Here is a 17,537-nt window from a genome sequence, read left to right as displayed (position 1 = left end):
TTTCCCTTTATACATTTACAAGGTGAACTTTGCTTTGTGGAAATTCACCTAATAAATATTTTTATTTTATCAAGGAATGTTGCATGCTAATGGTTAGAAAATATAAAAAGATATGGATAAGAAACGGGAACACTTCAAAATTTACATGTGGTAGATATCAGTGACTAACTTATGTTTAATGCAGTTCATGGAGAGGGAAATATTTGAAGCCTCAGTTTTAAAAACAGTAAAGTTTTTTAGATTTGTTGAGTTATTTAAACTTCACGTAAAAATCTTGAGCATTTATTAAATTTTTAAAAGGATACATTTTGATGCACTGTATTTCTTTTTCTTTTTTGTATTTGCAACGCAGACATGAGCAGTGCCAGTAATTCGCTGGCACGTGAATTTTTGACAGACGTTAATCGTCTCTGCAATGCTGTGGTTCAGAGGGCTGAGGCCAGGGAGGAGGAAGAGGAGGAAACTCATATGGCAGCACTTGGACAATATCTTGTTCAAGGTCGTGGTTTTACTTTGCTTACCACACTCAATTCCATTATTGATCAGGTAATAGTTTTCATAGTTTTGTATATGCATTGCAGCAGTTTGCATGTCTCCTATTTTTGTATTGAAGAAAATATGGAAGGATGTGCCTCTTTTGATAGACATTTTTGTTTGTGTTTTCCCTTTGAGAATGGTAGCCTGTAAATGCGTATAATTAAAAAGGAAGTATGAAAGACAGTAAACTTTTTTTTGTTAATGGTGGCAGCTTTCTTTGTCATTCCCAGGAAATTGGAAAATGGACAAATAGGTGAATGCATGAGCCTTTGAAACTGCTAATATTGATGATACCATGCTGCTGATGACTAGAAAGCCAGATAAGCCAAGTCTTGTTGGAGGCTCAGTAATTAGCCAGTGAAAACTTGATGAATGGGATGTAGGATATATATATTGTTTAAAAAAAAAAAAAAAAGGAGAAAGGGGTTCTGATTTAGCGCTTGTTAGCTGTGGTTCAGAACTTACTAGTGACTCCGTTATTGAGATGTTTATGGTTACTTTTGCTAACTTTTTTTCCCCTTTCTCCTTTATGTTGAAGCTTACTAAATTCCATTTTGTGTTACTACTTTTTTCTGTACCCTCAACTTGATCTCTACATTATTATTTAAAGACAAAATATTAACGATAAGTAAAGAAAAAGCAAACATGTAACCCTAATTATACGCTTGGGCGTCAATCTCAATTGTAGTTATTCATATGGGGTTAAATTCGTGTCCCTTGTTTGCTGATGGCCCCTGGTCATAAATGGCAGTTCTGCTAAGGTATGGGCAAGATAAGTGATATTTATGTGCCGCTTGTACACAGTACAGTAGTACCCAAGTCACTTGTGCAGCAATATCAGTTGAGGGAAAGTTGGCAGAGAGGTAGGGTCATAAGCCCCTCTGAGACACAGATCTTCATGCCAAGCAGGGAGGTATAAGGGGGGGACAGCATATTTTAGCTATTGTGCTGCAGCATATTCTGGAGCTGATGCTGAGTTATTGCTCAGACTTGGGATAGAAGACGCTTTGGGGGGTGGGTGAAAGGCTGTATGCTGAGGCACTCCTGGACCAGAGGAGGGAGGAGAAGAAAGGAGGGCATGCCCCCAGCGAGCCTCTTTAACTTGCCTGCTGACTGTCTTTTTTCTGTGTGGTTTTTCTGAGAAGCAGTCCCATTCTGGGCACATCCTGCTTTCTTGGTACAACCAAACTCTCTTACCTTGGTTTAAGTTATGATAAAAGGAAGCTGCATACCAAATTTGGTGGCCCTAACTCTTATAGTTTAAGAGGACTGCTTGAACATACTGACTGACTTATGCGCAGACAGGCAAACTCTCTTAAATATATACAGTAGTAGACAAAATCATCTGCATCTGGCTGGCTTCCAAGAACAATATAGCATGTTTGCAAGCTGATTTCACAGCTTCTTAAGGCTTCTAAAAAATTTTAGTTTCTTTAGGAAAAAGCATCTGCTAAACTCAGTCTTGGGGCCATAGTTCTTAGTGTAGAGACCAGTGAAAAACCCTCATACCTTATGGAGCATTGATCCTGGTAGAGTGGTGCATGAAAGCTAGTGAGGAGTTTTTTGTCCATGCCCTATCCTGTCTACTGCTGTCCTTTCGGCCCAAAGTTCTTTTAGTGTTGAGAGTTCCAGAATCTTTGTATGATTGACAATTTCAGAGAAACAAAATTACAGGTAGGTAAACCTTTTTCCTCCTCTGTAGAAGTCCATTCTTCCACTGTGTCTTGATGCAGATGACTTCTTCCTTTTAATAGACAACTTGCAGCCTTTCCCAAAAGAAGGAAATTAAAAAAAGTGGCAAGGCAATACATGTGTTTGTTTGTTTTTTTAAAGAAAAAGCATAAAATGTCTTGCAACTACAGAGTTTTTCCAGTTCTTTTTTTTTTTTTTTTATTTCATACTATCTCCCTTCAGATCAACAAAAGTTATTTGCTTTCAGTTTTCACTTACCGGTAATTTTTTCCCTCCCTTGTGTAATGAATTCTTTCGACAAGAAAGATTTGGATGGCTTTGGTATTTATAGTGTCAATTGCGAAGATGTGCTAAATATTTGCAGTGCTTTCTTATTGACCATGGTTTAAAGCTAAAACACTCTTTTTTTTTTTCCCTACGTAGTTATTTCTCCAGTGTAGCTTTTGGGGATGCAGGGAACTGAGTCGTTTAACAAAATTTACATTAGGAAATATATAGCCAATGGAAGAGTCCAGCTATTTCTGTAAAACTAAAGAATGTTACATCTTTAAAGATATTTTATTTTCAATTTAGGAGCTGACATGTCGAGAAGAACTTTTAACTCTCCTCTTGTCGCTTTTACCACTGGTATGGAAAATACCCGTCCAAGAAGAAAAAGTGATAGGTATGTTTTCATCATACCAAACTACCAGAAACATAGCAAAAATTATATATTGCAATAACATGTATGCTGAAAATTAAAAATATCCTGGATTCAAAATCATACATAATAAGGAATTTCATCAGGTAGTGATTCAGATTTCAACCTATGACTTCCTTTTTTTCAGTTCTGTATACTCTCTCCCACTAGAGGAAAGGCTAAAGTATCTATATTTAAGTCATTTGTGTATCTAAGTCTTCTTACCATATGTAGATTCACCATACTTAGAGCAAGTATAATAGTCTATAGGTAACTTATTGTCCATCTTGGAAATGCAAACCAAGTTGAATTTCCAGATTGACACAAATGCAAGCCTGATTGCAGATGTGATAAATTAATGACATTGTCAGGATTAGTTAATGCATCACTAAAAATAATGTTCCAAAGCTATTCATGTACAATGTATACAATATTTGTGTGACTTTCTAGTTTGAATCCCTAGCTAGCATTATTAGTGTGGTGTAAACTTCAAGAAATATTCATTACTTTCATTAAGGACTCTTGAACTGCACTTTTTGGTGTAGATTCTTCTCTATTTTTTTTGTGATAAACTTTCATAATTCGCATCTGCAAATTATCCTCTATTGCAGGGGTTCCCAAACTTTGTGACACAGGGACCAGTAAATCTATTCACGAGCTTGTGGAGGACCGGTAACACATATTTGCATATTCATTAAGCAAATGATGAATATTCAAATAAGTTTTCTGGTCCTCCCAAAGCCCCCAGTTCCAGCGTTAGCAAAGCTTTTGATACAGCCACCCAAAATATTCTTGCCAGCAAGTTAAGGGAATATGGATTGGAAAAATGAACTGTAAGATGGATAGAAAGCTGGCTAGACCAGGGTTTCCCAAACATTTTACTTTAGTTGGAATCGGTTTTTTTCAGTACTGTTTTTTGAAGCCCAAACATATAAACGCATATAAAAAAAAGAATTAAAAATGGATACATTTTCAGTGTTTCACCCAGCAGCATCCTCTGCCCAGCCTGGGCCAGGGCTTCGGGGACTCGGTGCCGCATGGGCACTCCAGGAGGCGGGAGCAGGAGCAGATTGGGCGTAGGGTATTTGGCTAGGAGGGAGGCTGCAAGGAGGGGTAGGGTTGCCAGGTGTCCTGTTTTGTACCGGACAGTCTGGTATTGGAGGGTTCTGTCTGGGAAACAAATTGAGAACATACCGGACATATAAAATGTCCTGTATTTTCTAATTGGGTAAGTTTTATTATAATTAGGTGTATCAGTCCGTAGCTGCGAACTGCCTGACTGGTAGATGTGCTAACGCTGCGTGAGTGTGCCTACCAGCCAGGCAGTTCGCAACTACTCAAGGGAGGGTATTGCGGGGGGGAGGGCGGGGCAAAATGGAATCCCCAGTGCCAGACTCACTCATGTGCCTTGGTCTGCATGAGCCCGGGTCAGTCCCGCTTCCTGCCGGCTGATTCGCTTCCTCCCTCTGCCCTGTCCAGCCCTGAACCAGTGGCCGGTTCCCACCCACTCCCCACCAGTCTCCCCTGCCCTCTTTCCCCCCTCCCCCAACCAGCCCCGCTCTCCCTACCCAGCTGATTCTCCCCCGCTTCTCCTCCCAATCTCCCCGGCTAGCCCTGCTGTCCCCGTCCAGCCCTGCTTCAGGAGGCTGGTTCTCCCGCCGTCCTCCCAATCTCCCCCAGCCAGCCCTGCTTCCGCTGGCTGCCCGCCTGGTTTTCCTCCTCCCCCGCCCCCCGGCCATCTTCGCCGGACAGCCTCACTGCCCCAACCCTGCTTCCTAGCAGCCGGTTTTCCCCCCCACACACACACATACCTCCTCCCCCCAGCCCACTCCACTCCCCTCCCTGCAGCCATGCTGATGCCCAGTATTTTTTTTCCTGTGGCCTGGTATGGGGCCGCAGCCCGTAGTTTGGGAAACACTGCCCTATTGCATGAAGCAAGCACCAGAAAGGTGCCTTTTTATAATGAATGAGGATCAGCAAGAACTACTTCTTACTTGGTGTTAAGCAGTAGTGCAACTGCACTGATGCTATGAATGGTTTGAACTCTAGAATAGACCAAGGGACAGGCTATTTTTGCTACCGTCTCTTCTCATTCCCAGAGCTCTAAGTCGAGAGTAAAAATTTCTGAAATTGGGCTCCACTAGAGTTTATGCCATTGGCTACATCAGTACAGTTTCACAGTTACAGCATTGCGCAGATACAAAGTTTGTATCCACATCTATATCTGCAAAAATGAGCTGCAGATGCGGATACCCGTGGATATAAAACAGATTTTCAGGGCTCTGTGCAACTTCCTTACGTAGAGGCATCCTATACATGTTTACCTACCTATTGGATGCAATTTGAGTCCAGGCATACAGCTAACTTAAACGTATGAAGGGGCATACACATGTTTTTCATATCTGGCATGTACCTTGCAGTGACAGCTACCAAAGTACCACTTGATGCCTGTTATTGTTTTCAGGTGACATTGTAAATAAGAAGCAGGCAGCAATATCTCCCATAAATGTAAACAAACTTGTATGTCTTAGCAAACACCTGAACAAGCAGTAGGACTGACTGGACTAATCGACTATAAAGTTTTACATTGCTTTGCTTTTGGATGCATTTATGTAACAAAAATCTGTGTTTGTGAGTTGCACTTTCATAACAGAGATTGCACTACAGTCCTCATATGAAATGAACTAAAAATACTTGCATCGTTTTTACAATGCAGATATTTGTAATAAAAATAATATAAAAGAGCACTGCACATTTTGTATTCTGTATTTTAATTGAAGCCTGTATATTTGAAAATGCAGAAAAACATCCAAAGAAAGTTCAACTGGTATTAACATTTTAAATCACATTATTAAATAATTTATTACAATTAATTATGATCAATTTTGAGTTAATTGTGATGATTTGACAGTCCTACTTATACTTCAAATGTGTGGTATGAGTTAGACAGCTTTTGTACAATAATGTGAACAGGTACAGCTGTTTATGGTATGTGCTTATTCTTTCATTAGGTATTTATATGAACAAATTACTTTCTTGTAAAAGCAATCTCATTCAACTTGTTAATGCAATGAAAATGAAGAGCTTCAAGTAGCTGTTTGCATTGTTCTGATATAGCTGGAGTGGAGGATGTCATTGTGGGTCTTTAAGTGGGGGATTTTTAATAGGGAGCAAGGGTTTCGAAACTACATTTAGCTAAATATATTTTTTTTCTGTCTCAAACTTAGTTTATGTTGATTTAGGCAAGGAAAATAAAATGCAGCTGCTGTTTAAGAAATATATAGAAAATGAAAAGTCCAGATTCCTATTAATAAGAAAAAGAAATTAAATTTGGTGGTTCCTTTTTAGAGAATAAGCAAATCAGATTCCTGAATCTGAGTTGTAAATAATCATTTTGTGATGAAGCTTTTTTGTTTAATTAACTTCGAGATGTTAAAGATTGAAGAAAAGAAAAGCATGTTCTGTAGGAAACCTTCGGACACATCAATCAAATATGTATCCCAAAAATACATATGTTCAAGTTATTAAGCACTGTAAATATATTAAGTATAAGTTTGTGTTACTTTGAAGTGTAATGTATGTGTTAATTTTTCTTTCAACAGATTTTCATCTACCCTTCACAGTTGGCATACACCTTACCAAAGACACACATTCAATTTCTCTGTGTTCTACACAGGAAGAACTAAGTTTTCAGAGTCCTGTAAAATTCAGTTCTTTGTCTCGAAAAACTAGGCGTCAGCGCAAAACCACCCAACGGTATTCTGTGAGGGATGCAAGAAAATCTCAATTGTCCACTTCAGATTCGGAAGGCAATTCAGATGACAGAAGTACCATAATGATTAAACACAGACGATCCCAAATCCTGCAGCCTTTTCTAACATACCCACCAAGGGACAACTACCTTGCAAGTACAGGTGATCCATCACTGGGAGAACCAGTACAAAATTCCAGGCCGAGCATTCCAGTGCAAGAGTTAAAATCTGAGATTTTAAGTGACTCCGCTTCAGCAGCAGTTGTCACCAGCATGGGCAATTCACCATTTGACTTGTGCCAGGTCTTGTTGTCATTGTTAGAAAAAGTATGTAAATTTGATATTACCTTGAATCACAATTCTGCACTTGCAGCCACTGTTGTGCCCACCTTAACAGAATACTTATCAGGATTTGCAGACTGTTGCAATATAAGTAATGGTGCAGAAAGTGAAGTGGTTTCTGCAGGCTGGACAGAAGAACCTGTGGCTCTGGTTCAAAGGATGCTCTTTAGAACAGTTCTTCACCTTTTGTCCATAGATATCGCCAGTGTTGAAACTATGCCTGACAACTTGAGAAAAAATTTAACAGACTTACTTAAAGCAGCTTTAAAAATTAGCACGTGTTTGGAAAAGCAGTCTGATTGTTTCACTCCAACACAAAAGAAAACACTAAAGGAAGTTCATGGTAACTTTGTATTCTCCCACTATTGCCACAGAGCCCTTCTTTTACCTGAGCTTCTAGAAGGGGTTTTGCAGATTCTGATCTGTTGTCTTCAGAGTGCAGCTTCTAATCCATTTTATTTTAGTCAAGCTATGGATCTCATTCATGAGTTTATACAACACCACGGATTTAAACTGTTTGAAATCACAGTGCTTCAAATGGAATGGCTGGTCGCCAAGGGGGAGGAAATAACTACTGAAGCCTCAGAACATCTAACAGTCCTAATCAACAGCATTACAAAAATAATCAGCACTATCAAAAAAGTGAAATCAGAACAACTTCATCAGTCGATGTGTACAAGAAAAAGGCATAGGCGATGTGAATATTCTCACTTCATGCATCATCACAGAGATCTCTCAGGGCTTCCAGTGTCTGCTTTTAAAAGCCAGGTTTCCCAAAACCCCTTTGAGGAGGTAGTAGATGGAGAAGTTCATTATCCTGAACGCTGCTGTTGCATTGCTGTTTGTGCTCATCAATGCTTCCACTTGCTGCAGCAAGTTTCTTTGAGCAGCACTTGTGCTCAGATTCTGTCAGGTATACATAATGTTGGAATATGCTGTTGTATGGACCCAAAGTCTGTGATTACTCCGTTACTTCTAGCTTCCAAGTTACCAGCATTAAAAAACTTTCAACAGCACATATTGAGCATCCTTAATAAGTTCATATTGGATCAGCTGGGAGGAGCTGAAGTTTCTCAAAAAATTATGCAGGCAGCCTGCAATATTTGTACTATTGACTGTGACCAGCTTGCTGAGCTAGAAGATACCCTGCAAAACAGCTCGACTGATACTGGTCTTGTACCACATTTTTCAAATCCTTCTTATAGGTTTCAAGGGATTTTGCCTAGTAGTGGATCTGAAGACCTGTTATTGAGGTGGGATGCTTTGGAGGCTTACCAGGACTTTGCCTTCGAAGAAGACAAGCTACGCAGTGTACAGATAGCAAGCCACATTTGCCATTTAATCCAAAAGGGCAATGTAGTAGTTCAGTGGAAGTTATATAACTATATTTATAACCCAGTGCTCCAGAGAGGTGTTGAATTAGCTCATCACTCTCAACAGCTAGGTGTAACTGCAGCATGTAATCATGTATGCAGCTGTCACAGCCGATGTTTGCCTCAGGAGGTACTTCAAATTTATTTACAGACGCTACCTGCATTATTTAAATCAAGGTTTGTATTTATTAATAGGAAAACTGTAGCTGTAAATTACAGAAATGTTTGTACCTTAATTACTGATTAAAACATAATGAATTTGAGGTTGGGGAGCAGTACGCACATGGAAGTGAATGCAATAGGGACCATGTAAATAATTAAAGGTCTTAATCCTAACTTTTTGCTAATAATTCATAAACCCCAAAGTGGCATGGATCTAGGATGATGGTATCTGTGCTATAAAAGTGAAATGTGTAAAACTTTTATGCAGAATGGGTTTGTATATCCTATTCTGTACTACCGGTAGAACCTCTCTAGTCTAGAACTCTCTGGTCCAGAAACATGTGTCATTTGGAATGATTTTAATTAGTTGGGTATCCACTTTTCATGGGTGAGGCCAAGTTTCCCATGGTCCCATAAAGTTTGTTTACTGCCACCAGTCCTAGCTCTATGTTCTTGCTGTTGTTTAGCTCTCATTTACCTCTTAACTGTCCTTGAACAGCCCAGTAAGCAGTGGAAGTATTGGTAACTCTGCTAGACAATATTGACCTTCTGTGGTTTGGAAGATACTCTGGTTCAGAACCAGTCAGGTCTTGAGGATGCCAGATCAGAGAGGTTCAACCTGTACTTACTTTTCAAGCAAAGGTTTGCTAGGAGTGTGGAATAGGTTCATGTGCTATTTTTGTGAAGGAATTAGATTGCAAAGAATAAAATGTGATGTTTGCCGTTGCAGTGTCTTCATAGAAACAGTAATACATCTGTAATTCTAACAAACTATATTTGAGGTGTGGTGGGTAAGATTGTTTATAATTCAAAAATAAGGAACTGCTTCCTTGTTGCTTCACTCTTTCAGTTTCAGTATCTTAATATAGAAAGCCTTTACTTTCGTTTAAAAAAAAAAGTTTAAATAATTGCAGCAGTTGTAAAACATAAAGCATAAAGGGAAGATGCTGGAAACATCTAGGCTTTTTTATATTTTAAAAGTATGGTATATGCTAAAAGCACAAACAAGGATGTATTGTTCCCTTCCTGCAATAGAATGTGGTTCTGTGTGGCCCGGTTGAGTTTACCTGAAATTTTCAGGGTTGCAATCTATTTGAAGTGATGTTATAAAGATAGACTGCTCTGGAGGCATAATAGAATCAAACTTATAACATCCTGAGAAAACTGTTAGTGGCAAAATCTAGCTATTCTGGTTAACATTGATATTTTAAAAGCTGTTTGAAAACAAGATCTTTATGAAAATTGAAAGATTAAGGAGTAAGAAGTGAAGTCTAGCATCAATAAGTTATATAAGGCATCTCTTATATGGCTTGATTTTAAAAAAATGAGTGGTGAAAAGGAAATGATTCAATGTGACTTAGAACACATTGCTCAATTGCAGCAAAGAGCATAGGTTTCATCAAATGATTATAATAATCAAGAGAAATTGTGCAGGTCCAAGTCAGATGTGTCCATTTTTGGGCAGTTCACCTTTGTTAGGGACATCATATTTGGATAAATAAGATTATAAATGTCTTAACTCTGTAGCCTACTTCATATCTAAATGTTCTTAGTTCATTGCAGGGGTGAGGTGGGAAGATGAACGTTGTTATAAATGTGATGTTCCAGAAATATATTAATATCTACAAGAGTTACATATCCTAACCCAAAGCTCTGTATGAACTAATAACTTTTTTGTGGGGTTGCATAGATATACATGGAGTTTGGGTTAATGCATGAAAAGGTGCTTTTTCCCCTCTGTGGTAAATCACTAGTTTGACATTACTTTTTTAATGCATCAGACCCAAAAACCTGCTTGTAAAAATATTTCAGATAAAATTAAAAGTACATTTGTTTGTGGACCTGAGGCAGATTAAAACAAATTCTTGCTAACTGTGGTCACACAACATTCCAAATTGTTACATTCAAAGATAATTTGTGCTTTTCGGAAAGGAAGAGAAGAGGTACAATGACACATTCCAAAATTGTTCTTCATTTAACATGTTTGTTAATGCTAAACGATTAGTGTTCTTTTAAAAAAACAGAGGCTCAAGAACAACTATCGCATAAAAGCAACTTCCAAACCTTATGGAATAAACTTAGTTTAACCACAGAGATTAATTTTAAAATGATCTTGCGGCCCTAAACACTATCTTCTTCCAATCCACATGCAATGCATTATAGTAGTCACCCTTATGCATTCCCTGTTTGAGTAGCAAGTTTGTGTGGCTTCTGTCCCACAATCAGTTGGATTATCTTTAATCAAGACTCCAGAGTAATGCAGAAGGTATTCTTGCCAATAAGCCCCTTGTTGGAGTCAAGGTAAAATTGACTCTAATCTTACTTTATTTATAAACCTGTTACATAATACTTGGGTGTACATTTTATTGTGAAGATAACTTTCTTGTTGAATCCTAGTAAAATGTGTTCTACTAGTGTCTGAGACAGAATCTAGAAAGCTCTGCTTATGCCCAGCTTATGTAATAGTAAAGTTTGTGTGTGCTTGCTCCCATAGGATAATACAAAATCTGTTCTTAAGTTTTAATGGAGTAAATCAAATGACTGAATTGAATTACTTGGACTCTATAAGAAGTCACTCGCTGAAAGTATTTGAAACACTGATATTCTGCCTTGAAGCTCAGCAGAAAGACCAAACAATGCCAGAACTAGAGGGTATTGATAATGACCAGAAGGAATCCATTTTAGATGTAGTGACTTCCTTTCATAGCCAACAGATTTCTGATGTTCCTCAAAGCCTTAGCAAATTTTATGCAGGCCTCAGAGAAGCTTATCCAAAGAAGAAAAAGTGTGTCAATCAAGATATTCATGTCAATTTGATCAACTTATTTCTCTGTGTGGCTTTTTTGTGTGTAAGTAAAGAAGAAGAGTGTGATCGGGATTCAGCTAATGATTCTGAAGATACATCAGGCTATGACAGTACAGCAAGTGAGCCTTTGAGTCACAAGCTACCATGTCTATCACTAGAGAGCCTTACTTTACCTTCCCTGGAACATATTCATAGGGCAGCAGACATTTGGTCCATGTGTCGTTGGATCTATTTGTGCAGCTCAGTTTTCCAGAGACAGTTCCATAGGCTTGGTGGCTTTGAAGTTTGCCATAGATTAATAATAATGATAATCCAGAAACTTGCTAAAAATGAAGAAAAGGTGAAAGAGAAAAAGGAGAGAACTTTCAGTGAAAATGATAAAGGTTTAAGTGGCAGTCTTCCTAATGAACTTCTCAGAGAAGATTCATATCACTTGACTGTGAACAAAGAGTTTACACAACCAGAGCTTAATAGTCTTGATGAAAATCCTTATGCTACTGGACAACTGGTGTCTGAATGTGTTTCCTGTGATTCTTCTTTGAGAGTGGAACAAATTTCAGTTGCTACTGTTGTGGAGCTTGACGAACTAAAGAAGCCTGTAAGGCAAGAAAATGAGTGGTCACTTCAGAGTATAAGACTCTTGGAAGCTTTGCTGACTATTTTTCTACACAGTGCAAATAATACCCAACAGAAAGTAGAAGTGGAGCTGCTTCACCAGGTAAATGTGTCACTTACATAAATATATTAAAAAGATATAATATGCACAATACTGTCTTGCCAGTAACTCAATGAAAATTCATTTTAGGAGAGAATAAAGTACCATTTTTTTGGTTGGCACTTAAAGGCAGGTAGGTCCATGCATTGAGGAGATTTATATAAACAGGGTATATATATTGAAGAAAAAAGTGTTTCGTGCACAGTGTTACCAGATTTGCCTGCTAACTTTGGGATTTTCTCATTTATTACCGTTACTCTTGGAGGTGAGGAGGCAGTTATAATTCTATCCACGTGCTGCTTGTGTTCTCATATGAAGCTTCATTTCTCCCTGTTCCTTCCCAATGGTGCTGTCCTGCAGGATCTAGGATCCCTGGTATTGGATTCTTTCCACCCTAGAATCAGATGAGCTCACTCTCACACCTGCTACCAGAGCATGTCTGAGAGGACAGCAAAGCCAAGCTGTGACCCTCATATGCCCTTGGACTCAGGTTAAACAGCACTTTAAGCTGCCACCCTCAAGTCTTCAGGTGCAGCACCTCCCTATCCCTACTTTCAGACCACAACCATTATGCTAGTAACCCACTTAATGAGCAAACCCCATACAGGATTTTTGGATGACAAAGGAATCTTCAGCTTAAGTACAAGAAGTGTTGTTGCTGAGTAAATGGGGAAGCTAAAACAAAACCCCCTTAACCATGAAAGGTATTTATTTCTAGATCGTAACAATACAAGGGGAACCAAACAAAAGTTACAGTATTCAATCTAACTTAAATCTGATTACAAACATTAGGGCTAGCAACATAACTGATCACGTAAAGCAAAGTCCAGAGGCTATTCCTCACCAGGGTGGGGGGAAATCTTACTACTATGTTAAACTTGAACTGATTGAAGTTCCCAGGTGGGGAAGGGTAGCTGGGGGTCCGGAGTATTGGAGGCAAGCACAATTGTCATGGAGAAAATCAAGTCCCAATGGACCTGATGCTGCATTTAGATCCAGGCATCAGAATGCTTTACTTGAGCCTGGGGTAGGGGTTTTCATGGGGAAACAACAGTGATTCAAGAAGGTACACTAGATTAATTTATGGGTAAAAGAATAGTTCAGGGGAGTATTTTAAAGTTGTTTAGGCTAGACAATAGAAACTGGTAATTCCTGGATATGGGGAGTGGTCCCTAGAGGGAACTCCTAATGCAATTAGGCAGTTTCGGTGTTTTGGATACCAATAGAGGGTTTATTACTGAAATTGGTCTGATAATTACTGATCTGGGAGTGGGCAGATGTGGGTTCACTAGCACTGGGAGCAGAGATTTCCCCCAAGGCAATGCTTCTCTCCCTTGTGTCCCAGAGTGCAGTGTGATTCTTGCTTTGGAATCTGTTTAAGCTGGAGGGGGTTAGGCGTGTATACCCCACCTTTTTATTGCTTTTTTTTGTATTGGGTTTGGCTCTGACTAAGCCGGGGGGAGAATTGTTTGTCTTATGCAGGGGAGTGGGGTGTCTTCCATGAGTACTGTGGCCTGGCTCCCCAAGAGCACAAAGCTGGTAGGTAACAATGGGCTGAAAGAGACCCTTTTTAAAGTTATAGAGTGAAGTAAAAATAACAACTTGAAGTTAATAGTAGGTGAAACAATGAAAGGAGTACAGAGGAGAGTTCAGGACAGAGCATGCGTCTGGGAGGGGCATAAAGAAGAATTCCTAGAAGACAGGAAAAGTTGCATTACTTAAATCTATTGGTGTTGGAATAGTTATGGACCTTCAAATTGCCCAAAATGTTCAGTTTATCCAGTATTTTGTGGTTTCATCTGATAATATGCCTTGGAAAAGCAGCTTGGTTTGACATTTAGGAATGAGATTGAGGTCAAAGTACTGTTAATTAGGAAGTAATGTGTTGCCTACATTTTTAGTATCATAAATATTGTTTGATTTACTGGATGAGAAATAGTAACAGATCTTCATACTTCAGATCTTCCAGTGATTGGGAAAGGGCTGAAAATGTAAATGGCATTGGAATTCAACCCATTTTAGATAAGAGGTTCTTGGTGGACAGAAGATGCTAAAAGAATTAAGATACAGTAATCATTGTATAAATAGTGGGACTGAATATAGTACAGTTGTTTTGTTTTTATTTAGCCACAATTAGAACAACAAGCATATAGATGGTTTTTGTTTTGTTCATGTAGAGTGAGAGTCTGGAAGACATATTACTTGAAATGAGGGATCAGCTTGCTCGGTCAAGAGCAATTGAAACTTACTTGGCAAAACCTTTATTAGATTCACTGCTTCGAGTAGCGTTGGGAAATTATTCTGCTGATCTGGATCATTCTGAAGAGAAGACTGAGAAGGTATGCAACAGTATTAACACTCAAACTAGAATACTTGTGTTTAGTCTAAGAGGGTTACTGGCATGTGTAAAGATTTGTTGGATTGGGACTATACGTGCTACTCAGATAAGAAGGCATACATTGTCAGTGGGTATGTGCACAGGCTTGCTTACAATTAGTAATATTTTGTGGTGTCTTTATTCCCTCATGGATGGATGTTAGAGGATGCTTGTTTTATTCACTGCTCATTTCATAAATGAAATTGCTTACGTACAAGAGGAAAAACAAAGAAGCTGTGGATATCATAGCATTATTTCAGGGAGAATAGATCTGAAATTTGTTTCAGTTCACTTTACACTCCACAGCAAGGATGAATCTCTTTCCTCCTACTCACTCACACCCTCGCTCCCCTCCTTTCCCCCCCTCCCACCCCCCAAAAAAAACTTTCAAGGAAGATTTTCAGTGTGGCAGGCTGATACTGTTTCTCTCCCAATGGCCATAAGATGGCCGTAAGGTATGGAACTATCATCCCCATTTTATTGATGGGGAGATGGAAGAAAAGAGGTTGAGAGACTTGCTCAGGGTCAGCCAGTTGGTATTGGATTGGAAACCAGACTTCTCTGATTTTTTTTTTTCTTCACATTTTAATAGTTAGTGCTGCCATGAAGTCAAATATGTAAGAACATGAATCCCTTCATGGATTCCTTTTTCCTGTTTATTTTTAAAATGATAAATTTTCTGGTTTTTTGTTTTTGTTTGTTTTGTTTTTAACCAGATAAAAAATTAACCCACATGTTTTGCTTTTTAAAAAAACATCCCCTACTGTGTGTGTGTGTGTGTGTGTGTGTGTGTGTGTGTGTGTGTTTAAAGTGACTGATTGGTTCATGTTTGTAGAGATAGTACATCCCAATAGGTGGTACAGGCTATGTTGGTCCCTCCATTTTCATGGGCAAAGGTAATTCTGAACTGGAACATCCCACATCATTTGGCTTTTTGAATGAAAGTGAAACAATTGCTTATACGTTTTCTAAGTCATTTTAAATCAATATGGATGTCACAGATCCATCATACTGAAAAGGAATCTGTATCCCAACCTGAAGACCTATCTGAAGAAGCTGAAGAATCGCAGAGCTGTACTTTTAAACTATTTGCTGAAGAAGAAGGCTATGAAGCTGACAGTGAAAGTGAGGACAGTGAAAGCAAGGATGAAGGTAAATGAAAACTTCAAAAACATCAGGCAAAGCCATCTTTATTTTATAGTTTAGCTTTTACCCTGATTTATGTGGAGTACTCAGCTTTTTCCTAACATGCAAAAGTAGAATGGATTGCAGAGTCCATAATTGATTTTTAATTCAGGTTATTTTTGCATTATGCAATACCTTTATTGCAGGTAGGGTAGCAGTTCACATTACTTTACTTTATTTAAATGGCATGGTGAAATGTTTTATGCATTAATTTTTGGCTTCTGTCAAATTGGCTTTGAAATACTGTTGAGTCATTTTCATTAATGGGTATTATTGATTTTCGACTAGAAGCAATTTCTCCTCCAAATAGGGACACAAGTAAGTATGATTTTTGAAAATCCATGCTTAACTTTTTTACAATGTTATTTTCCTTGTAAAATATTTTCTAGTTGGATCTTAATTTTTGTATATATACTAACTTTTCTGTAGCACATCCATTGCTACAAAATTAATTTTTTCAGATTAACCATACAGTGCAAATATTTGCTTTTTGTATAATAATTTGATCTAAAAGTATGCTTCAGTTATAGTTGAGCTGCAGTTGAAATCTCACTACATCTGTCAGTGGTTCCATGTATTCTGTAAATCTGTGTAGCATAGATATTAGATGCACATTCCTATATATTTTCTAGGACTAACTGTATAGCTTTTTAAAATCTGTCTAAGAGGGGACTTCCATAGTTTTTTTTTTTTCATTTATCTGAAGTATTTGCACAAGATGTCTAATAAAGCCACCACTTGCCATTGTTTATCTGTAGCTAGTTTGTCTTTGCGTTAAATACTTTAAGTATGTTTTCTTAATAATAAACAAAATAAACTTAAACAATCAACAAAATGCTTGTTTCCCCCCCAGGAACAGAATCTAAAAGAGAAGCAGGATGCATAGTTCCTTCAAGTTACTCCAGTGACCTAATTGAAAATATCAATCAAGGAGAATTAATATACCCTGAAATCTGTATGCTAGAACTAAACTTGCTCTCAGCTGGTAACCCAAGCCTAGATGTACTTGCCCATGTTTTCCAGAGCTTCTTGAAAGTGATCAGGCAAAAGGAGAAAAATGCTTCATTCCTTATGCAACAGGTAGGAAATTAATGCAATTAACAAAACATAGCTTGTCTAGCATGATAATAGGAAACTGATGAAAATACTGTGCAAGAGAACCATGAAAATACTCAAGTGTATACTCTTGCATCCTATCTATTTCATATTTAAATATCTACTATAAACTGATATATTTGTTTGACTGAAGTTACAAATTAGTGACATGTAGAGTTAAGTTACCAGATAGTATATTTTCAATGGTGAAAATAGGGCTGCGAAGCAGTTTGAAAAAAGAATTGCAATTAACTTCACTGTTAAACAATAATAGGATATCATTTATTTAAATATTTGAATATATTTTCTATTTTTTCAAATATATTGATTTCAATTACAGCACAGAATTCAAAGTGAACAATGTTTGCTTTATTTTTTATTAAAATATTTGCACAGTAAAAAAAAATAGTACTTTCAGTTCACCTAGTACAAGAACTATAGTGCAGTCTCTGGGTACATCCCTTTTCTCGAAAAAGGGATGTAAATTAGATATTCAAAATTGCAAATGAAGCCGGGATTTAAATTTCCCACACTTCATTTGCATAATGGCTGCTGCGGGGTTGTGTGTGTGGCTTTTTTTTCCCCCTTCGAAAAAGGGGCTTTTCAAAAGAAAAATGGCTGCTTGGACAGGCATCATTTGAAAATAAAACCTTTTTCGAAAGATCCTGTACTCCTCATTTTTTCCAAGAGTACAGGATCTTTCAAAAAAGGGTTTTATATTTGAATCATCTCTGTCCAAACAGCTGTTTTTCTTTCGAAAAACCCCTTTTTAACCTCCCCATTATGCAAATGAAGTGCGGGAAATTTAAATCCGGCTTCATCT

General features: G+C 38.0%; 1 protein-coding gene across 7 annotated transcripts in view; it reads left to right on the top strand.

Moving 5' to 3' along the window:
- Positions 1-17,537, top strand: part of LYST (lysosomal trafficking regulator) — a 153,754-nt gene that overhangs the window by 25,535 nt on the left and 110,682 nt on the right. For 6 of the 7 annotated variants that reach the window (XM_006122067.4, XM_075924800.1, XM_075924801.1 and 3 more), the window contains 7 exons: positions 353-546; positions 2,803-2,893; positions 6,511-8,551; positions 11,031-12,060; positions 14,235-14,396; positions 15,436-15,586; positions 16,473-16,699. In XM_006122067.4, coding sequence (XP_006122129.2) covers positions 355-546; positions 2,803-2,893; positions 6,511-8,551; positions 11,031-12,060; positions 14,235-14,396; positions 15,436-15,586; positions 16,473-16,699 — 3,894 coding nt within the window. In that variant the 5' untranslated portion in view covers positions 353-354. Of the gene's footprint in view, positions 1-348; positions 547-2,802; positions 2,894-6,510; positions 8,552-11,030; positions 12,061-14,234; positions 14,397-15,435; positions 15,587-16,472; positions 16,700-17,537 lie in introns of all 7 variants that reach the window. The other variant, XM_075924798.1, reaches the window with a different exon arrangement.

The sequence above is a fragment of the Pelodiscus sinensis genome, chromosome 3 (genome assembly GCF_049634645.1).
Source record: "Pelodiscus sinensis isolate JC-2024 chromosome 3, ASM4963464v1, whole genome shotgun sequence".
Lineage (NCBI taxonomy): Eukaryota > Metazoa > Chordata > Testudines > Trionychidae > Pelodiscus > Pelodiscus sinensis.
Note: the sequence above shows the minus strand (reverse complement) of the source record. Positions and strands in the feature narration are given on the sequence as shown.